This window comes from Vicia villosa, unplaced genomic scaffold, assembly GCF_029867415.1.
Source record: "Vicia villosa cultivar HV-30 ecotype Madison, WI unplaced genomic scaffold, Vvil1.0 ctg.000168F_1_1, whole genome shotgun sequence".
Lineage (NCBI taxonomy): Eukaryota > Viridiplantae > Streptophyta > Magnoliopsida > Fabales > Fabaceae > Vicia > Vicia villosa.
In genome coordinates, this window is record NW_026705049.1 from 327,407 (window position 1) to 351,852 (window position 24,446).

General features: G+C 36.8%; 1 protein-coding gene and 2 long non-coding RNA genes across 4 annotated transcripts; 2 read left to right on the top strand and 1 right to left on the bottom strand.

The window, feature by feature from the left end:
* Window positions 1–8,900: 8,900 nt before the first annotated feature.
* LOC131624884 (uncharacterized) lies at window positions 8,901–9,779 on the bottom strand. The gene has a single exon (XM_058895805.1). It carries the CDS (start codon window positions 9,777–9,779, stop codon window positions 8,901–8,903), a length of 879 nt encoding a protein of 292 aa, XP_058751788.1.
* Window positions 9,780–12,043: 2,264 nt separating this feature from the next.
* On the top strand, window positions 12,044–13,926 carry LOC131624895 (uncharacterized). Of its 2 annotated transcripts, XR_009290678.1 has the most exons (7): window positions 12,044–12,204; window positions 12,318–12,380; window positions 12,519–12,687; window positions 12,792–12,882; window positions 13,378–13,457; window positions 13,670–13,722; window positions 13,854–13,926. It is a non-coding gene; the product is annotated as an uncharacterized LOC131624895 (long non-coding RNA). The 2 variants fall into 2 exon arrangements; XR_009290677.1 differs by lacking the exon at window positions 12,044–12,204 and having other exon boundaries at window positions 12,214–12,380.
* An 8,346-nt stretch (window positions 13,927–22,272) lies between these two features.
* Window positions 22,273–24,167, top strand: LOC131624896 (uncharacterized). The gene is made up of 3 exons (XR_009290679.1): window positions 22,273–22,380; window positions 22,494–22,630; window positions 23,124–24,167. It is a non-coding gene; the product is annotated as an uncharacterized LOC131624896 (long non-coding RNA).
* Window positions 24,168–24,446: the final 279 nt, after the last annotated feature.

The following is a 24,446-nucleotide window of genomic DNA, read 5'->3' on the forward strand; positions in this document are numbered from 1 at the left end:
GGAGCAAAGATACACTGTAGGAGGCTAGAGAACTCAGATTTGATGCATGGACTTAAATATGAAAGATGAGTCCCAATCAAAAGATTAGACTGTTTCGGGTAAGTCCTCAACGGAATTACAATCTACTTAACCGTTCCTGCTTTCCCTTTAGATTTTAGTTAACTTTCACTCTGGGACTTCACTTCAAGTAAAGAAAGTAACCAAAACTGTAACAATGCTATGTTATAATATTATACTCTGTAGAGACCCTCGTGAAGAATTCTATGAGCTTTTGCCATTGAAGATTGGATTTCCTTCATTTATCTGTAATGACTACAATTAACACTATGTTTTCTGTTATTTTTATGAGTAGCTAAACCCCCCAATGCTAGGGGGTGACCCTGATTCTGATTGTGATGAATTTGTTCAATTGATGCAATAACTATTTTACTTTTCGTATCTGTTAATTTGTTCTTCATCTGTTAGTAATGCTTTATCCGTCGAAAAAACGGATTCTGAATATGAATGAATAGTGTAGCTGGACGGCATATTATTTGTGGACATGATTAAGAACATATAATATCTATATCACCTAGGACTAGGGATATCATATTGTAACCGGAAATTCTTGTTATTGGAATGCTTGATCATAGCCGTAATTATCTATGGACATAGTAATTAGGTTGTGAGGTCAAAGATCTCTTCACTAAGGCCTTAGGATTAGATACTCTAAAGAACCGGTAATTAACTATGAAAAGCATGTTATTGCATTGAGACAGGAAATTCGTTGCATGAAGAATCATTCACCGTCCCTAGCAATCTACTCATCTCTGTTCATCGTTCTATTATTCTGTATATTTATTTTATTTGCAAAACCAACCAAAACCCCTTTTGAACTTTTGTTTAATTGAAATACTGATAAAACTCTGTATCGTCAAGCAGTCCTTGAGATTCGATATTCGGGGAATTTTCCCTTTATTACTACAGAGGCAAAATAGTACACTTGCTATTTTACCGATCACTACCTACAACACTGGTCAATCAGGGGAGTGGTTCTAAAGTTCATGATACTGGGGCCAATCACCTACGGTAGCTTACCAGATGAATTCTTCAAAGTCCCTACAGGATGGGGCAAAACACTATGCATTGGCATGTTATCCTCATCAAGAGGTGTTCAGTTTAAAATTCGAGCGTGAACTAAACTACTTATGAATTTGAAGACCGCCGAGAAGTCAGGGTTGTCACCCTCAACATTGATCAGATATTGTAAGCCCATTACTTGTTGGCATCCTCACAATCAATGTGAATCTATAAAGCTCGCTTCTTGGTGGCACCCCTATGAAAGCTAATCCCTGTTTGGTCTCTTCGAAGTCAACACTTGCTTGACCCCTTAAGCCCACTTCCTGGTGATTTTCTCTCGGAAAATCAATGCCTATTTGATACTCTGGTCAATACTTGTTTGGTATTCTAATCATTGCTTGCTTGTCAACTCATTGAATCCATTGCTTGTATGGAAAGTTTCAAAGCTCAGTTGTTTGACAATCTGTTTGCTCTCGCATTTGCATATTGTAACCGGAAATTCTTGTTATTGGAATGCTTGATCATAGCCGTAATTATCTATGGACATAGTAATTAGGTTGTGAGGTCAAAGATCTCTTCACTAAGGCCTTAGGATTAGATACTCTAAAGAACCGGTAATTAACTATGAAAAGCATGTTGTTGCATTGAGACAGGAAATTCGTTGCATGAAGAATCACTCACCGTCCCTAGCAATCTACTCATCTCTGTTCATAGTTCTATTATTCTGTATATTTATTTTATTTGCAAAACCAACCAAAACCCCTTTTGAACTTTTCTTTAATTGAAATACTGATAAAACTCTGTATCGTCAAGCAGTCCTTGAGATTCGATATTCGGGGAATTTTCCCTTTATTACTATAGAGGCAAAATACTACACTTGTTATTTTATCGATCAAGTTTTTGGCGCCGTTACCGGGGACTGCCAGATTATAGAGCTTTTAGATTTATTTCAATTAGAATTTTGTTGCTCTGCGACTAAAATTTTATTTTCTGCACTTTTTAATTTTTTTTTCCTAATTCTAATATTTGTCTAATCTGTGTATGCGAGGTAAGGCCTCAGCTGAATTTCTTTTTGACGCAGAAATTGAAAGAACCTTGCACGCAAGGCGTAGACAAGCTCGGTTGGTGATCAGTGGTTTTTACACATGTTTTTACCGTTATTTTTAGTTGTCTTTGAAGTATTTTATTTTATGTTTTATTTCTTTATTCCGCATTTTACGTTTTAGTTGTGTGTTTAAGTGTTTGCAGGCTCAGATGAATGAAGTGGAGAAAATCAGTGTGAAACGTGAGGAAACTGATGAAAAAGCACATGGTCTGGCCAAACGCGTCCCCAGACGCGTGTGGAGCCTGTAAAAGGACATCTGGCTGCTCAAACGCGTCCCCAGACGCGTGTGGAAGTGAAAGTTTGAGGTCTGCTGAGCAAACGCGTTCCCAGACGCGTCCCAGACCCCCAAACGCGTGCCCAGACGCGTCCCAGACTACCAGACGCGTGCCCACACGCGTCCCAGCTGCCAGAATTGCAAAGAAAACTTCCCCCCTGCCAGGACGCGTCCCAGGACGCGTGTCACAGCACCAGACGCGTGCCCACACGCGTGTGCACGTGATTTTTGGGCCTGTTTTGCTGAAAAGCCCAGAATGACAGTAATAAAAGAACCAGATTGCGTTTGGACAAGGGTTGGACAGTTTTGAGTGCGAAAATACATTAGAGAGGCTGGAGAATTCAAGATTGAGGCAAGGAGTGAAGGATTCTATGAGCTTAAGCCATTGAAGATCTGATTCCTTCATTTATCTGTAATGTCTACAATCAAAACTATGTTTTCTATTATTTTTATGAGTAGCTAAACCCCCCATTGCTAGGGGGGTGACCCTGATTTGGATTGTGATGAATTTATTCAATTGATGCAATAACTATTTTACTTTTCATAATTGTTAATTTGTTCTTCATCCGTTAATAATGCTTTATCCGTCGGAAAAACGGATTCTGAATATGAATGAATAGTGTAGCTGGACGGCATATTATTTGTGGACATGATTAAGAACATATAGTATCTATATCACCTAGGACTAGGGATATCATATTGTAACTGGAAATTCTTGTTATTGGAATGCTTGATCATAACCGTAATTATCTATGGACATAGTAATTAGGTTGTGAGGTCAAAGATCTTTTCACTAAGGCCTTAGGATTAGATACTCTAAAGAACCGGTAATTAACTATGAAAAGAATGTTGTTGCATTGAGATAGGAAATTCGTTGCATGAAGAATCATTCACCGTCCCTAGCAATCTACTCATCTCTGTTCATCGTTCTATTATTCTGTATATTTACTTTATTTGCAAAACCAACCAAAACCCCTTTTGAACTTTTTGTTTAATTGAAATACTGATAAAACTTTGTATCGTCAAGCAGTCTTGAGATTCGATACTTGGGAATTTCCCATTACTACATAGGCAAAATAGTACACTTGCTATTTTACCGATCAGTTGGCTACGCTGGAATCTGAAGAAGAAATTGTTACAGTTCATTCAGGTTCAGGTTCTGAAAGTGAAGAAGAAGTTATGGGCGAAAATCCACCTCCACCTGAGAGACTTCTCAGAGACTATGGTGCAACGAACACACCGGGTGGTAGACTAACAATTGTCAACCAACCGGTAAATGCGGCAAATTTTCAATTGCATCTGAGCACAATAAATCAACTGAAAAGAAAACCTTTCAACGGAAAGGTTAATGAAGATGCAAACAAGCACCTACAGAGATTTCTGACCATGAGTACGACTCTAAAAATTGAAGGGCATACAGAAGAGGCGAAGAAGCTGAGAATGTTCCTGTTCACATTGGCCGAAGAAGCAGAAGAGTGGTTCTTGTTTTTCCTCGTTTCACTTTCCTCTTCATTCTCTCTTCAAAACCTCTCTTCACTATCCCTCACCATGAAAAAGTTTGTTACATTGTGTAACAAACTCTAACCAACCTTCACCTTCAATCACCATAACCATTCTCCTCTCACCTTCATCTCCATCACCACCTTACAACCACCATCACTACATCTTCATCAACCTCCATCATCAAGCCACGGATTTAAACTTCCTCCATAATCATCTTCTCCAACCTTGCTCTCCATTATCAACTCTTGATTCACAGCATCATCATCATCCTTGGCTCAGGATCGAAGTTTTCATTTGGAAGCCTGAGTTTATTTCTCAGTGAAAAGGAAGATCTCCTCAGAGTTCACATCATTCAACCTCACGCGAAGCAGTAGAGTCTTCTTTCTATTTCAGATTAAGATCCATTTCAGGTACGAATTTTGATCTCCTTAAGCCTCGTAGAAATGCATGATAGGTCATGTTGATGTTGCCAATCGCGTTTGTTGCGTCACTTCGGTTTTACGCAAGTTCTTGAACTATGCTATATGAAGATCCTTAATCTCTAGTTCTTTACGTTATGGTGTCACGTTTAAGTCCTGTGCATGCAGAGGAGTGATTTGTTGTGCTTTAATGTAAGCTTAGGTGAGTTTTTGTCAGTTAGGGTTTTGCAAAATCTTTCGATTTGATGAATAGAGATAGAATCAATGGAAACTGAGGTTGGATTTGGATTCGTGGTGAAATTTCAAGCGAGAAAGTGTTGGCTTTTCTTATTTCTGGAAATGTAGATGGAGCTCCACCGTGGGAGTGATCGGGGAAGACGACCGGAGATGGTGTCTCTGGCGTCTGCATGTCTACATATTCTCTTTCTGTTTGCGTACGTGGCAGTTCATGGTTTGTTAATGTTCTATTATCTTGGAGCCCTTTTGTCTTATCCACATGATTAGTATGCACGAAGATGGGCCCTGATTGGCTGGGAGTTGTTTTGTCCCGTAGTGATTTAATTCTCCATGCACCAATTGATACCATGTTATCCTTATGTCACATATTCTTATCAAATAAAAACCATAGGATAAAATAAATACATGTTGAGTCATTGAAATAAAATGGAACAAAATATGGAAGTTGGATGATAATGCAACTGGGCCACGCGCGCATGGGCCTTGCCCTCTTTTCTGAAATCACACCCCTGTTTCACTAACACACCAACAGTTCATTGAACCTGGGCCTAGCGCCTTGCTGTTTCCACCCCCTATTTCTAGCCCAGTTTGCCTCATGGCGTAGTTTTAGTTCATTTTAAAAATACGGTTACACCCCCTGGTAGTTTAGATTTTATTTTCATTCAAATTTTTTTCCTTTAATTTTTGCTTCACAATTCCTTTTTCTTCCAAATAAAAAATGTATAAAAAAATATTTTAGATATTATAGGATTGTAAATAATTGCCATGATTTTTGTTAATTTTTCTAATGGTTTTGGTACTCTTAATAAATCGTTTCTTTTATAATATACTTGAATTTTCTTTGTATTGATACCTCTTTGTAAACAATTTTGTTAATAGATATAGGAATCAAATTTGGTCCCATTTTTTCACATAGATTTAGTTAGTATAAGTGTGCTTGTATATACAATTTTATTTGTTATAATTCTCAATCCTTGAATAGCCTTATATTGAATTTCTCTTACTTGTTTTACATATTACTTTGATGAATTGTATAGTTTTTTTTTTGTTTAATATTTTGATGCATTTATGCAATGTATATAGATCCTATTAGATTAGAACTTCCCTTACACAACTTAGATTAGGATATTAGATTTAGTTCCCCTTTTCGTTTTCTTTTTCTTTTTCAACATTAAAACACCTAATGAATACTCAAAACTAATTCCTTTTAAAAGATACCAAGAAAACACTTAAAAACATTAATAAAGGATAAAAATAATAAATAGGAAACGAAAGTTCGAGTCTCCCTTGCTTAAGGGTCCCACTTGAGCAGAAGTTCCCAATTCTAAAAAACACCAACCAAAGAGTAACTCGAGTCTCCATTGCTTAAGGGTCCCACTCGAAACACTCAAACTCTCTCTCTTCTCTCTTTCTTAAGGGCAATGTTATTTCCGCTCGAACGCATCGTAGGTTGTCCCCTTATGCAAGAGTGCAAACGTTAACTCCGCCCAACTAAAAAACACAAAAACAAATAAAAACTATTGAGCCGAACTACAACACTCTGATTCCTGAAAAGGATACGTAGGCATTGGGTCGTGGGGCCTAAGCGAGCACAATTGTAAATAATTCCTTCTTTTCCCCGTATTTATTTTGCATTCATTCGCATGTAGGCATAGACTTTAGAAACACCCTGTAGATAGAAACAAACATAGGTGGATACCATCGAGTACGACGGACGTGAGGGGTGCTAGTACCTTCCCCTTGCATAACCGACTCCCGTATCTCTAGTCGAAAGACCTTGTTCTTATTATTTATTAGGTTTGCTAACGTTCCTTTCCTTTTAGGATAGATATGTTAGTGGCGACTCTGGTTATTTTTCGCGAGCGTGCGACAGCGCTGATGAATGTGGGTTATTTATCTCCCTCTTCGCCAAGATCGATTTCTTCTATAGGATCTTGTGGTTGAATTTTCTCTAACACCATAGGGTCTTTTTCGAACCCCAAAGGTTCGTCGTCATATATGCAGTCGAAACGCTGATTATCGATGTCTTCTAATGTGTCTCCTCTCGACATTGTCGCTTTTATGGTTGAACTACCTTCTGTGGTTTGAATTTTACTTGCTTCGTCGGCCATGTTGGTTTCAGCTTCTAAAGCCGAATTGATTTTGTTTTCAGCAATGTATTCCGAAATCCTTTTTAGAGCTTCTAGCTCAGACATCATTATCTGAGTTACCCTAACCTGATGGCGCGAGGTCTGACACATATGGATCCTCTAAAGGCTCCACGTCCCAAATAAAGCAATGGGTCTCATGCAACTTCAAGAAGACAAATGCTTCAATCAGATTTGGATATACATCCTTAGCTGGCTGACAAGGGGCTATATTAGCCAGCTTCATGTCGAATTGCTTTTGACGAATATTGTTAACATTAGCCATGAAATAGCTCTGGTCGGCCTCAATATTTTCGACAATACCATCTTCTCTCCAGATGATTAACCGTTGGTGCATGGAGGAAGGTACAGCCCCTACACCGTGTAACCACTCTCTCCCAACCAGTAGGTTATAACTGGGTTTTCCTTTGATGATCATGAAGATGGTCGGTCGAGTTACTGAACCAACAGTGATGTTCAGTTAGATAACACCCATTGTATTTTTGGTGTTTCCTTCATAGTCCGAAAGGACCACGTTATGGGATCTGATGTCAATATCGAACATCCCAATTTTCCTCAGAGTATGATGTGGTATAATGTTTATTGTCGCACCACAATCGACTAGCACTCTGTTCACAGCCACTTCCTCTACTTTAGCTCTTATCAGTAAGGGCTTCAAATGGCCTCTCATTGCCATGTCCGGGCGCTCGAAAAACGCATCTTGGTTCTCTATGGAGCCATTGTTCAACACAAAATAACATGTTGGCCTATGTAAGGCCATTTCTGCAACAGTAGTTTCATCAACATCTTCAGCTTCAGTCGGGACGTTGAATTCTTGAGGAAGAATTGACACTACGTTGACCAAGATGTCGAGACTGTCTCCTGAGTCAGAAGCAAAGTCATATGTCGCTTCCTCTGGATCTTTGGCCACAGGCTTACCGACAAACTCCTTGATTTGTTGCTTAACAGTTGAATCGAGCTTCACCTTATACTGCTTCCTTTTGTAAATATGGTCATTTGCAGCCTGTCTGGCAGCAGCAGCAGCAGCAGCTTGCCTCTCAGCCTGTTTTCGCCTTTGGAAACGCCTCCGTTGAGTTCGACTCATGGGATTTTTACCCATGTAATTCACAAATATGTGGCTTTTCCTCTCATAACGGATTTCCAGGTGGTAGTTCATTGGAGCTTTTCCCTTTTTCAGCTTCGACAGCTTCAGGCCTCTCTGTTGACATCTGAGGCTTAATCCAGGTGCCTTTTGGCGCAGCAGCTGAAGGCACATAGCTCCTTGGCCTGTCTTGAGACGTTTTCCTAGGGTCTCTCCTATTCCATTGGGCTCTGCCTCGCTCCAGTTGTAGCTTTTGGAAATTTTCTACAGCAATTCTGTCAATTAAAGCACTGCACCTAGGACATAATCCTACTTGGGAATCTTTGTTTTTTCATCGAAACAAGAATTCTAACAGATCTTCGTCCATCCTAGGATACACATCAGCAAGTCGAACTTGGGGACTTTCCCTAGTGCTTTCTTCCAGCATATCATCAGGTAGTTCAGACAGCTCCACCATATTAATGTCGACAGGTTCAGCAAACAGAGTGTCCTCTTGATTGAGTGGGTCAGTGTCGATTTTCATCCTTCTGGCAGCAAACTTCAGTCGACCTTCCCGCAGCGATTTCTGGACCAGATCCCTGAAAAGAAAACATTGAGAGGTTGAATGCCCAAGATAATTGTGATACTTGCAAAAACCTCTCTTTTGTCGTTGTTTTAATGGTGGAAATTTAGCATTTGGGGGTACTAAAATTTGACCATCTTTAACTAAGACATCGAAAATTTCCTCGCATTTACTAATATCAAAAGTATATGTTTTCGCAGGAAATTTTGAATTGTTATCAAAAGAGACATTCTTTCCTTTCGACGGAAACAGCGATTTACATTCGTACGCTGGCCCTGGTTTCATTTCGGCTAGATCAATCTCTGCCTCTGTTGGTGAGATGTAATCAGCTTCATATATAGGGTCTGTGTCATCGTAATCGACATAGGCTACTTTCTCTTTCTTAGCCTTGGCCTTAGTATGTCTGACTTTTTCTAATCGCCGGCGTTCGAGGTGTCGAACCCTATCAGCTAACTGCGACATACTTTTGATAAAAGTTGGGTCTATTTTCTTCCTAATGGAATAGTCTAAACCTCATGCAGCCGTCTGAACCAGTTCATGTTCAAGTACCTGCGTGAGACATTTTGCCTTAAGTGAATGAAACCTATTTAGGTAGTCGTCAATGGTCTCGGCAACCCTCCTTTTGATGTTCGAAAATTCGACCAGACTAATTTTTGAATGTCCCTTATAAAATTGCTCGTGGAAGAGTTTTTCTAATTTTGGCCATGAGTCGACAGAAATTGGAGGTAACGTAGTGAACCATGTAAACGCCGCCTTAGTGAGAGATGATGGAAAATGTTTCACTCTGAGACTTTCGTTGTTCGCCATGTCTCCTGATTCAGTCAGATATCTGGCGATGTGCTCGACTGTCAATTCTCTTGTTTCTCCTCCGAACTTGGTATACTTGGGTATTTTGCAACCTCTAGGGTTTTCTGTCTGCACGATGTATTCAGCCATCGGGGAATAGTATGTTGGCCTTTGTAGTGGGGTATTCAGTTCATTTCTGGCCATAATCCTTTCGATAATCGTAGTTAGATTATTTTCTATGGCCGCTTCTTCATGCTGATATTGTTCGACAAACTGATCAGCGTCTTGTTGTCGACCCACCATCAAGACTTGCTGGTGTCTCCCTCGTATCCCACCTTGATTTGGTCGTATTCTGGGAATTTGATTTTGTTGTGCTATTTCATCATCTATTTGATCTTCTCCTGCAGGTGTATGCACAACAACCTGCCTATGGGCTTGAGGGGGTTGTCGACCAGGCGTCTGAGGTGCCCCTAGGAAGTTGCACAGTCGAGTGAGTTGATCGACTACCTGTCTGTTCGACTCCGCTGATTCCTGCACTATAGGATTAAAAACAGTTCCCATTTGGTTAGTTAACATGTTCACCAACTCGTGATTGCTATCATCCATCTATTGCCTAAGCACAGCCACGGACGTATTCGACAAAGGCACAGCTTTGTTCTGGTTTGCCCTGTTCTGGGTGCCTGGCGTAGATCCTTGTGTGTCCGATACTAACGCAGGACTCGATGTCGACCGACTTCCAACCATTAAGGAATACGGCATTCCATACAAGGGGTCAGTTGTCCCAAAACGAGGCAAGTTAGGTCGAAATGGTGAGAAAGCAGTTCCCTTTGCTCTAGTGCCTCCCTGTTCTTGTAACCGGTGCCTCCGTCCCTGCACCAGTCACTTGCTCAACTGGGCTGATCACCGTATTTGAAGACTCCAGAGAATGAGGGGGTACTTCATCTACGTTATTTGGGTTAGGAGGGTTTGTCATCCTAGCCCTAACCATTTTGGGTGGGTTTTGATATTGTTTGGTGTATTTCCCACTTCTAAGTTTCATACATATATAAATCGAAAAAATTTAGCACGATGGTCCCACTGGGCGTGCCATTTTGTTTACTGTGGAAATTGGTAAACAACCGTTGGTCCTTCCAAAGCCTTAAACTAAGGGTTACTTGCAAGATCGACCAGTTGATCTTAAGACCACGTGCTAAAGTTTTGAATTGTATCTGTTTTGTCGAAGTGTCTGCTTAAGAAATGGTTTTCTAAGACTGATAACAAACACAATGTTTTTCCACACAGAATGCTAGATCTGACCGACAGGTGACTCGTGACCAACGGGACGAACCTAGACCTAAGGTTTTTTGGTAAAAGTATGAACGTTCTGGCCTTGACCTTCTGAGGTGACTCGTGACCACCAGACAGCGTCGGCTCAGAGGTTGTTTTTTATCGCAACAATCGGTCTCAGCCTATTTGGTTAAAGTAAAAACAAGAAGACAAAGCAAATGCTGGTTAAAGAACACAACATAAGTAAAAGCTTCGAAACATACAATTAAAGCATAAAGGGTTTGCATTGAAAATAAAGATGGTGGCTCACATACATCAAGACTTTCAGCAACTCTTTTTTCCTTAAGGGCGGAAATTGGGCAGAGTGTAAGCAAGCAGTTTGATTGTAATAGTGAACACACTTTTTCTACATTATTCTGATCTATTTATAGGATTTACATGAAATAACTACCTAACATAATCTACGGCTAAGATTTGAGTTGGCACCAACTGCTTCGTAAGATCCTTTTTCTGTGTTTGGCGCTCTTGACACACGACCTTAGCCTGATAACCATCCCTTAATCATTTCAAACTTTGAAATTTGAATTCTCACGCTTCAGCAACTTCTGGTAACCGTCTCCAGTTTCGACGTCTCTTTTACAATCGAAGGCTCGGTCTGAAAATCTTCTAAGTATGGAATCTTTACATTCGACTTTCGCTTTCTACTTCGAATGGGTTAGTGTTATGGACCATCCTCAACGCGGATGTATTAAATTATCGGGGTGTTACATAAGACGTGGGAGACAGTTGATAACGTGTCTTCGGGAGAGAAACACATGTGAAATGTTCTCTTTACTTTACTGACTCTAGCGGATTGGGTTAGTGTTATGGACCATCCTCAACGCGGATGTAGATTGGTCCTTGCCCGACGATAGGCTAACTCGAGACCCAATCCAGAACAAAATGTGTTAAGCATGTTAACATTATCTTTATTTAACGACAATTATGACATCGAAATACAATTTAATTGTGTTAATAAACACAATCTACAATATAAGAAAGTTAGATGTTCTGGAAAGGACCAGAATGCCCCTTTGGTTATATGGCTTGCCACGTGGATGTGTTCTTTGCAATTCTTTGAATACCTACTCTTTCTATTCTATGCTACAGCAAACGACTTCCACCATCTCATTTCTCTTTTCTATCTCTCTCTACATCTTTCTTATCTCTCTCTTCTCTTTCTTCATCTCTCTTTCTACAACAAACCCTAATTCCCTTAATCACAAAATTTGCCTCATTTTTCTCTCCTCATCCATCCTATCGTTCTGCTTCTTCTTCTTCAAACTGTTTTCGACAATTTTGATGTGATGGTTTCTACTTTCGGACAAAGCGGACTTCGACGGTATTTGTTCTTCGTCGTCAACCTTTGTTATTACTCACAAATATTTGATTTTACATAACAGATCTTCTTCTTAGATTTGGTGATTTAGATTTAGATTTAGTTTTTTTTTTGTTATTTCAGGTTTAATGGTGTTGGCTCAAGCAAAAAAAGGGGGAGATTTGCAGCAGTTTGGTAAGAAAAGCTTCACTTTTTTATATTTTAGATCTGGGTCTAATTGTTTTAAACTGTTTGGAGATTTTATCTCAAGGACGGTTAAGCATCTGGAAGAGTTTTCGTTAAAAATTAATTTTGTTGTTTATGAAAGTGGTTTTACATCGACGTGCGGTTTTGCGGTGGTAGATCTGTCGTGGCGGCAACGCATTTTCGGTGGAGATTTTGATATTTGTAAGCGATGATTTGCTATCAACAATAACCGGATTTGATTTTTTTGAAATATTTTGTGCAACAATAGAATCTGGAAGAGGACTCTGAGATACGGAAGCTGGCTTTTTTTCCAGATCTGACCCTTCCATGGGTTTAAGGTTTCAGGAGATCTCGGTCGCAAGGTCTTTTCCAATATGGTATGTTTCAAGTTCCAACCAATGTTTTGTTGTTCTATAATATTCATTGTTAGATTGTTGTATTATGAATCTTGGTACAAAGACTCTTTAGTTTGGCTGAACCGGCTTTTGGTTTCTGTTTGGTTTTGTTTTTTGCAGGAATTTTTTGTGGTGGTTATGCGGATTGGTTAGCAGAATTTTGTGGGAAGTTGATGGCAATTTGGTTTCACTCATGCAGGTTTGATTAATGATTTGAAGAAAAACGGAGTGTTCGAAATTGAAGGAAACAAAGGGAGAGGGAGGTAAAAGGGAGCTGAGTCTGAACAGTGTATGTAATTCTAATTAACATATTGGTTTATTCTGCATGATTCGTCCGTCCTTCCTTTTCTGCATATTTGATATCAATGATAAACCTTCATGGCATTTTTGCAGGTCTGAACTGGCTCGATTTCTACGGGAACCAGTTTGTTATTCGTTTCAGTTGAGCTTTATGCAGGGCTGCAAACGAGTTGCAACACCAGCTGTGAGTACACAAACCATTCTCTTTGTTGATTCAAAATTCGGAAATGATTTCATTCTGTAATGATATACATAGTACTCAAACACTTCATATTCATTTGTCCGATTTTTAGCCGCACATCGGACTTTGGATTAGTCAAAGTAGATAGCAGAGGACACACGGGTTTAGGTATTTGCCGTGTTGGTTTAGAAAAAAGACTGTTATAGTTAATTTGAATATGTTTTTGAAAGGTTGATATGATTTCTCATTGGGAATTCGGAATGTAATTCAATTAGATTGAATATGTGCAAGCTTTTTTTCTGTTGGATTTCCTTCCATTTCTTGACTCAACTTCTGCTTCTCCATGTTACTCATAATTCTTTTGACAGGTTACACGGCTTTGCTATTCCAATATTTGACTCGCTTCCATTATACATATGAGCTTCGGTTTATGCTGCAGGTTATTGGTTTAGAATTGTTGTTTGTTCTAATTTTCTGGTTTGATTTCCTATGGTGCAGTTATGGTGGGTACGGAGCAGAGACTTCGTCATGAGAATGGTCCATGATATGGTGAACTTATCACCGTTAGTTTGGAGCTGGTAAGTATGTCGGGTACATTATGTGTGTTGATATGTATGTACGAATGGTTGAAAACATACAGCACAACAAGCCTCTCGGATGAAGTTTCTTAGATACATCATATTGCTGTTGTTAATTGTTATTGCTACTATCTAGGACACAAAATCATGCGCTTATGCCAATGTTTAATATGCTTCACTTCAGTTACTAAATTCATGTGTTTGAGTTTCAGATTTGAAAGGGCAGAGTTTCCCCTTTTCTTCTCTGGTGCATCACCTTTGGCTGGTACTAGATAGGTGTATGAGCTTTTATTGGTTTCACTGTTTTATACAATGTTCTATTCACTCTTGCACTTATGTACCATAATGATAGTTTGCTTAGTATTATACACATTGAACTAAAGATGTGAGTTTTAGCTGTGTGGCAAAGATGAGTGCAACGATGATGGCATTGGATAAGGCAAAGATGAAGAGAGGACTCTAGAGGAAGTCTACCGAGATACTGAGAGCGAAAAGGAATATTCTTTATCGTATTGTCTTTTATGTCATGTCAAACTAAGTTGAAAGCATTCTACAATTTATGTCTTTGTATTTCCCTAACACATTTTATTTTGTATAGATGTTATCGGTATCGTTGACACCGTGCTTTATGTAACACCCCATTTCTACCCGACAAATATATATAAATCAGAGTTTTCAAAAATTTCTCAATAAACAAATGAGGCGTCACATAATAAAAACAAAACAAATCAACTCGTCGCATAAAGCGGATACATAGCACCTTTGAAACAGAATAACTTATTTTATTAAAACACAGCGGAATCGCTTAAGAATGTATTCAATAAAATATCCTCAGTTAACTTATCATTTTGTTCAACCAAGATAACACAATTAAACAACAACATCATAAATGACATAAATCGTTCCCCCCAGAGTGCTACGTATCAGAGCGACAACCGATTCGAGTAACGACAATTAAATCTTCATACTTGAATACCTGCACGTTACCAATATAAAGGCAACGGCGAAACAAGAGAAAAGGGTGAGATATCAAATCATATAAGTGGGCATATGATAAATTGCATGCTAGGATTCAGACATATAAAATCATCACATCACAAGTATCAATAGCTACTATACACATCATACTTCTACAGTTCATTAATCTCACATACTTTTCATCACACAACAAGTCATGATTATGTAAATAGTATCATCTAATAAATTTCACATATTCAAGTAAGCACAAAATTCAATAGTATAATACTCAAAAGATTCAATACTATTATCCCAAATATATACACAATCCATCATTATCACATATTCACACGTTTAACCAATTATATATCAAAACATCACCAATTTCAATTATCACATCTCATGTATACATGACAATCACATAAATGCATATATTCAAACATCACTTAACCTCAATGTGACTCAATGCAAGACATGTGACTCTATGCATGTGGTACCCACTGTGGACCCAAAGTTCCACCGCTTCCGATTCATATAGAATCTAGCCACGCTTCAGATCCGGACAAGATCAAAGCCACCAAATGTAAACATATAGTTTACCGCTTCCGATTCACTTTAGAATCTAAGCCTCGCTTATGTTTCAAAGCAAACCACCTTTGTTTCAAGGCATCCATGATATGAATGTATGTACAATGTTAATCAAACATATGCAATTAAGATCATCTCTACCATCTCAATATTTAGCATATCACAATAATTCAACTCGATGAATTATCCACCAATTGTACACAACATTCACAATACATACATATCATTCACATATAAAAGGTCAATTAATCAATTACGATTTACAAAATCCAATTAACACTAGTAACCATACTATCTCATGTTAATTCTCATTTTGCCAATTATATATGAACATACACATTTAAAATCAAGCAATTAATCATTAAAATTAATGCTATCCAACTACCCACAGAGAATCAATATCAAACAACATCATTGACATAATAATATATATTTCTCAACATACATATTCAATCAAAACACAATTACGGATAAATTCTCAAAATATCGTAATTTACCGACAAACCAAATAGTTAATTTAATTCCAATTTATATTCTAATCAATTAAACACATTGAAATTAATTCAACTATTAATTTAATCAACCAATTAATAATCACACTATATTAATTTAATTCACTTCTATTTCTACTCCATTTCCAATTTTTTAGCATTCTATTGCTCAAGACCATTTTTATTAAAAATAATATCGCGTTAGCTTTCTAACGCCTCGAACGGAGACTCAAACGGAGTTACGGTTCAAAAGATATGAATTGTTAAAGTTCCAATGAAAAAGAAAACACCGACACTATACACTGACAACTCTAAACATGTCAAAATTACTCAAAACAAACAAAAGTATGACTCTTAATAACCCAAAACAACTCTGGCAACTTATTGTCAACTCTAACAACTCTATTGACAACTCTTATTGTCAACTCTAACAACTCTATTGACAATTCTATTAAATTATTATAATTTATTTATAAAGAATATTTAAATCAAACACAATTTCGATCGATTCGTAAAATATCACAATTTCAATAAAAGAACACCACCACGTTAATCTACTAATTAAACTTAGCTACCACGTAAATTTTCATCAAATTCCGGACAACTAATTATACCGCTTAATTCGGCTATTTCAATCAAACGGGACTATTTAATATTTTATTAGTTTCATATCTATATTGTTATACATTCTTATCCTACATTTCTAATATTTTTATACATTTCTAACTATATAAAAATGTCATGACGATGTTCTCATCACTATGGTATGATACCATTATTTTTATATGGGAACAGAGCCACATACAGAGACAAAACAATGTTCTGTCAAACACGAAACGTACATACAGGCCACTCACAAAGGAAAAAAATTCAAATAATGTGAAATATGCATAAAAATAACATTAAGTAACTACACACTTCAACGTAGGCTATGCTGCCAGTTAATGGGCATTCTTGCGCCGTCACAGGCTATGCCGAAAAGGGCATTTATAGCAAACTCCACCTTTCGCACAACATCGGCACCATGGACAAGGTTATCTCAGTTCCAGACTCATTAATAATAAACATAGTTAACAAAAATAACCATTCAATTCTTAGATTGTCTTGAACAAATTCTATTTATCTTTTTCCAACAACAATTCAACACAAGATAATGCAATAAATCTACATACCCAACTCCCCACATACAAGGTTTCATGAGCCCCATTATAGGAAGAGAATCCCACCCTTACCTTATCAATGGAAGCAACTCAATGGGTCTCTATTTGCATCTTCAATTTGGCACCATGGATGAAAATCTTCAAGCTTCTTCTTCTTCTCCATAGTCTTGCCTCTTTCTCCTCTATTCTTGTTTCTTCATTATGACAACTCCCCCTTTCCAAAATCTCTAAAACCCTAATATAAAATCAATTGGGCTTAGTGTTTAAATCCTCTCTTTATTTAATATCCTCCAAAAATCAATTTAGGCCCAATAAGAGATATAACTCAAATAATCAATTATATCACTTATAATAATAATTCCTTCAATATAATAATTCCGACTTATAAATAATATTATTCTTAATATTATTTTCTGACTATCCGACTTCGATTTATATAATTCCAAATACGCCCTTAAATAACACCGACAATCCAATTTCGACTAAATCAAATATTTAAATCCTTCAATAATTTAATTAACCAATTTAATTAAATTCGGGGTGTTACAACTCTCCCCCACTTAGAATATTTTCGTCCTCGAAAATTGGCTCAACACCATCCAAACACAAACCTCGTATCCAAATATCAATCTCCAAATCGCGCTTGGTAACACTTCGATCACTACCTCTCCGTCACAACAATGATTCTCATGAACATAAACACATTACAGTTCTTACCAGTTTTGCAATAATCAACGACTCAATGCAGTATTTTGGCGCATCACACTTATTCCAACAGTCCATCAATCCAAATATCCAGATAACTCATCTTTACCGACTTCTGGCATATAGTTTCTTACTCCCTCAAGCCTTACAACAACAGTGTCACCTAAGGCTTCCGCTGATCAACTCTGATAATTCTCTTTTAAGTCACCAATCTCGATAAAATTTCGTCCACTTATATGGTTCACAAATTCTCGATCCAATACAAACTTTCTTCAATACTCATCCTTACATCGTTGTTTACTTGATAATTCCAATCTTTCACTTTGTGACACTCGCTTGCATAAAACGTACTACACCGATTGTTAATCTCATCTAATTCTAACTCAACCATCCCTCTTACCAAGCTACACAAGCTAATGGGCGACTATCTTCACGATAAAATATAGATATTCTTTCTACACTATTAAGACAACAAGACAAATCTATAACGTCCAACACGAGTTTCGTCTACCATTAACAATAGATTGAGGGTGATCAGTTCCCCAATTTGCCAATTAGTATCCGACAACCTTAGTGGAGTATAAATCGTTGTTACATCAAAATAACGTCCTTTCCGAATTTCCACTTAAATCCATTAACACGACGTAATCCAATGATTCACTTTATGTTTTTACAATTCCTACAACATCTTACCTTATCAATCGATCTTGTCAATGAGACACCGACGTCCAAACATAATAAAAAAGTCTAATTCACAATCACTTAGCATCACACAATTTTTTTTTTAACCGAAGTCATCCTCACGATAAACTGGCGATAGAAATTCCATACAGTCCTTTTATACACACCGCCATTTTTGGCATCCCAAATACGACTTCTATCATCCCTAAGTCTGAATTTTTCTTCACTACTACTTCACTCTTCCTTAAAAGTCATCAGCACTCAAATCATCTGTAATACCGAACATCTCGTTCTCTCATCTTAATCATCAACAACAAGTTCTGCTTAACTTCGCTTCAGACATTTGCGGTTATAACCATTCTTATTCAACAGGATTACACATTTCCATAAGGTAGAATACAACTTCACCTCTTCGTAGGCTCAAACGGTACGTCCAACTGATACTCGAAACCCAAGATACAAATCTCTAACGTTATTCGAGTTGTAAACATCAACGTCAAGCATCGACAATTTTTATGTTATCTCCCAAACTCCTCAAATAACTTCGACGACAAACTACACCCCATCCCAACATCATCACGTCAAAATCAACTCTATTACGGTTGCGGAAATCATTCTTATAATACACTTCATCTCGTTATCTTTCTGATGCTTCAAACGGAGTTCAAATCAGATATCCGAAACTCAAGCTACGCGCATTCTCGAGTTCCAACTCGGATTTGCGATTCACAACACTTCACACATCGACTACGTCCATTAATCACTTATGCGAGTCTAACATAAAGTCTACCGCAACTTTATCACTTTAACACTTGTCAAACACCGACATCAGACGCAAAGGTTAAACACACCGACAAGTTCTCAGTCCTCAACCTTGTTGAACATCGCCACTCAACATACTTGACCATCCCTTACAACAGAAACATCTTCAAGAAGTAAAACTTCTCCCCCACTTGTAATCAAACCAATCCCTACAACAAAGCAAACAAGTACTGACAGTGTTTCACACACATGTCGCGTACTAAGGAATAAAACACTGACATCATTCAACTGTCACACAACTCAACTGACTCGACAACTTGGCCGGACGGACCGACCTGCTCTGATACCACTATTGTAACACCCCATTTCTACCCGACAAATATATATAAATCAGAGTTTTCAAAAATTTCTCAATAAACAAATGAGGCGTCACATAATAAAAACAAAACAAATCAACTCGTCGCATAAAGCGGATACATAGCACCTTTGAAACAGAATAACTTATTTTATTAAAACACAGCGGAATCGCTTAAGAATGTATTCAATAAAATATCCTCAGTTAACTTATCATTTTGTTCAACCAAGATAACACAATTAAACAACAACATCATAAATGACATAAATCGTTCCCCCCAGAGTGCTACGTATCAGAGCGACAACCGATTCGAGTAACGACAATTAAATCTTCATACTTGAATACCTGCACGTTACCAATATAAAGGCAACGGCGAAACAAGAGAAAAGGGTGAGATATCAAATCATATAAGTGGGCATATGATAAATTGCATGCTAGGATTCAGACATATAAAATCATCACATCACAAGTATCAATAGCTACTATACACATCATACTTCTACAGTTCATTAATCTCACATACTTTTCATCATACAACAAGTCATGATTATGTAAATAGTATCATCTAATAAATTTCACATATTCAAGTAAGCACAAAATTCAATAGTATAATACTCAAAAGATTCAATACTATTATCCCAAATATATACACAATCCATCATTATCACATATTCACACGTTTAACCAATTATATATCAAAACATCACCAATTTCAATTATCACATCTCTTGTATACATGACAATCACATAAATGCATATATTCAAACATCACTTAACCTCAATGTGACTCAATGCAAGACATGTGACTCTATGCATGTGGTACCCAATGTGGACCCAAAGTTCCACCGCTTCCGATTCATATAGAATCTAGCCACGCTTCAGATCCGGACAAGATCAAAGCCACCAAATGTAAACATATAGTTTACCGCTTCCGATTCACTTTAGAATCTAAGCCTCGCTTATGTTTCAAAGCAAACCACCTTTGTTTCAAGGCATCCATGATATGAATGTATGTACAATGTTAATCAAACATATGCAATTAAGATCATCTCTACCATCTTAATATTTAGCATATCACAATAATTCAACTCGATGAATTATCCACCAATTGTACACAACATTCACAACACATACATATCATTCACATATAAAAGGTCAATTAATCAATTACGATTTACAAAATCCAATTAACACTAGTAACCATACTATCTCATGTTAATTCTCATTTTGCCAATTATATATGAACATACACATTTAAAATCAAGCAATTAATCATTAAAATTAATGCTATCCAACTACCCACAGAGAATCAATATCAAACAACATCATTGACATAATAATATATATTTCTCAACATACATATTCAATCAAAACACAATTACGGATAAATTCTCAAAATATCGTAATTTACCGACAAACCAAATAGTTAATTTAATTCCAATTTATATTCTAATCAATTAAACACATTGAAATTAATTCAACTATTAATTTAATCAACCAATTAATAATCACACTATATTAATTTAATTCACTTCTATTTCTACTCCATTTCCAATTTTTTAGCATTCTATTGCTCAAGACCATTTTTATTAAAAATAATATCGCGTTAGCTTTCTAACGCCTCGAACGGAGACTCAAACGGAGTTACGGTTCAAAAGATATGAATTGTTAAAGTTCCAATGAAAAAGAAAACACCGACACTATACACTGACAACTCTAAACATGTCAAAATTACTCAAAACAAACAAAAGTATGACTCTTAATAACCCAAAACAACTCTGGCAACTTATTGTCAACTCTAACAACTCTATTGACAACTCTTATTGTCAACTCTAACAACTCTATTGACAATTCTATTAAATTATTATAATTTATTTATAAAGAATATTTAAATCAAACACAATTTCGATCGATTCGTAAAATATCACAATTTCAATAAAAGAACACCACCACGTTAATCTACTAATTAAACTTAGCTACCACGTAAATTTTCATCAAATTCCGGACAACTAATTATACCGCTTAATTCGGCTATTTCAATCAAACGGGACTATTTAATATTTTATTAGTTTCATATCTATATTGTTATACATTCTTATCCTACATTTCTAATATTTTTATACATTTCTAACTATATAAAAATGTCATGACGATGTTCTCATCACTATGGTATGATACCATTATTTTTATATGGGAACAGAGCCACATACAGAGACAAAACAATGTTCTGTCAAACACGAAACGTACATACAGGCCACTCACAAAGGAAAAAAATTCAAATAATGTGAAATATGCATAAAAATAACATTAAGTAACTACACACTTCAACGTAGGCTATGCTGCCAGTTAATGGGCATTCTTGCGCCGTCACAGGCTATGCCGAAAAGGGCATTTATAGCAAACTCCACCTTTCGCACAACATCGGCACCATGGACAAGGTTATCTCAGTTCCAGACTCATTAATAATAAACATAGTTAACAAAAATAACCATTCAATTCTTAGATTGTCTTGAACAAATTCTATTTATCTTTTTCCAACAACAATTCAACACAAGATAATGCAATAAATCTACATACCCAACTCCCCACATACAAGGTTTCATGAGCCCCATTATAGGAAGAGAATCCCACCCTTACCTTATCAATGGAAGCAACTCAATGGGTCTCTATTTGCATCTTCAATTTGGCACCATGGATGAAAATCTTCAAGCTTCTTCTTCTCCATAGTCTTGCCTCTTTCTCCTCTATTCTTGTTTCTTCATTATGACAACTCCCCCTTTCCAAAATCTCTAAAACCCTAATATAAAATCAATTGGGCTTAGTGTTTAAATCCTCTCTTTATTTAATATCCTCCAAAAATCAATTTAGGCCCAATAAGAAATATAACTCAAATAATCAATTATATCACTTATAATAATAATTCCTTCAATATAATAATTCCGACTTATAAATAATATTATTCTTAATATTATTTTCTGACTATCCGACTTCGATTTATATAATTCCAAATACGCCCTTAAATAACACCGACAATCCAATTTCGACTAAATCAAATATTTAAATCCTTCAATAATTTAATTAACCAATTTAATTAAATTCGGGGTGTTACACTTTACACTCAGCAAAAGCTCAACAGGGAAGAAGCCACAGGTTAACTTGCTTTTGAGAGATTATGATTTAAAAAAGCAACAGCGGAAAAGGCGTGTCGTTATCAAATATTTCCTGTAAAATGTTGTTGTTGAGCCTGTTTTTGTATGCTGATGTGAAATTTTGGACACATGCAGTGTCTAAATATTCCTTAATTGATGTGCTTAAACTGTTTCAATTCTTTTTACAGTGGATGCCCCGAGGAATGCAGGGAAGCTATAGCGTCTCTGATTGTTGCTGCTGCTAGATTTTCTAATCTACCAGAGTTACGCGACCTTCGACAAATATTTCAAAAGAGATATGGAGTATGTGAATCAGGAGGTCACTGTGAGTTTTTTATATCATTACAATTATACACATTTATGACTTATTGAACTGACTATTAAATGGCTAATTGTCAGTTTGCTGCAAGTTTGAATCCAAAGTCTTTTACCTTGGAGCATAAGGTTTGCTTGATGCAAGAGATTGCTTCATGACAATTGAACTGACTATCATACTGCTTTATTCAATTCAAAATGCTTAAATGCCATATAATTTATCATTTCTGTGTTAAAAGAAAAAAAATAAGATATTTGTGCTCAGTAAAGCTTGATTTGACATAAGAAAGCACTTCAATCTCAACTAACCTTTTTCTATGCTTGAGTGTGAACACATTATTATTAAAATTCAAAACAAATTATATGATTAAGTCTCTTGCGGGTTATGCATGAAAGAGTGTACAGATGGATAAAATGAATAGAAGTTTAGATTGGGATTACTGGTGCTTTTGTTCACATTTAATTACAAAACTAAAAGAATTCTGATTGTTTTTGTATAACAGATTTGGATATTGAAGCATGTTGGTGATTTGAATGTCGCTGCTGGATTTGCATATGGAGCAAGACGTATGGATCTTGCTGATTGTTATGTTAATAGTGAATGTGTTAAGCGGATGCTGCAGGCCAATCGGGTTTTTGTTTTTACTTGCACTATATTTATATATCAGATAATAGGCATAGTGATTTAAGAGTTTTTTCCCGCTTCTCTGACTGTTGTATTTATATATTCCCTTGCTGTTAAGGTGGTGTTGGCAAAAAAAGTTGTTGTGTTGTTCTCAACTTCCTCACCTCACCTGATTACTGGACGCAGAAAATGTAGAAATACCAACAGGACCCACAGGAGTAACACTGGAAGGTTGAGAATCAGGTACTAGAACAGTAGGAAGAGTTTTTTTTTCTTCATAAATAACTCTTGGATTAAAAGAGAGTACTAGGGGTACTCATCCCTTACAAGAGAAACAGGTAAAACCTGAACTGCAATAACAGAAAATCATCTACATAAAAGAGGGTTTTTAAACCACTCATAGAAATTACAATTAATTCTATCCTTTGCTACAATTGCAAGCCACCACCACGTATACCAAAGAATCGAGTAGAAAACTTCGTCACCGTCAAATACCGCATTATTGAAAATCATGTCGTTCCTCGACTTCCAAATACACCACCAAATAGTCAACCAAATTGCCGACGCCGTTTTAGTTGGAAGTCTGGCCGACAGCAAGTTCACATTCGACAGCAATTGAGAGCAACAATCAGCAGCATATATGTTATCTAGATCCAACCAAAGAGATATGTTTCGCCACAGACTATATTGATGAAATGGAAATTGGCCGGAAAAGCAGCACAATATTGATGAAATGGTGGCCTAGGTATACCACTCATCTGTGAAGGAAAACTCTGTGCTTGGAAATGGAATAGCTGGATTGGAGGGTATTCTTACATGTTTTACTTTAGTATGCTTTACTTTTCAAAGAGAAATCAATCATTCGTTTTAGTTTTTGCTTACCACTTCATGTTGATGAATGATGTCTTATGTATTGAGAGAATGGATTGTAGTTTACTAATATTTTATGCATTTCTCTATAAAAGTAGATTTATAATTTCGTTACTGCTTGAGCATTGTTTTAGATGTGCAATATTCTCCTCATGCACTTCACTCGGATGGGTATACTTTTGCATATGTGCATGTGTTATGTCTAAGAATCTCATGTTCTAGACGTGTGTGCATTGCATCTATACGCTAAAAAATTAATTTACGAAGGTTTATATTATCTTTAACATTATTAAATCCCACTTTAAATATTACTAACATGGAAAATACTTAG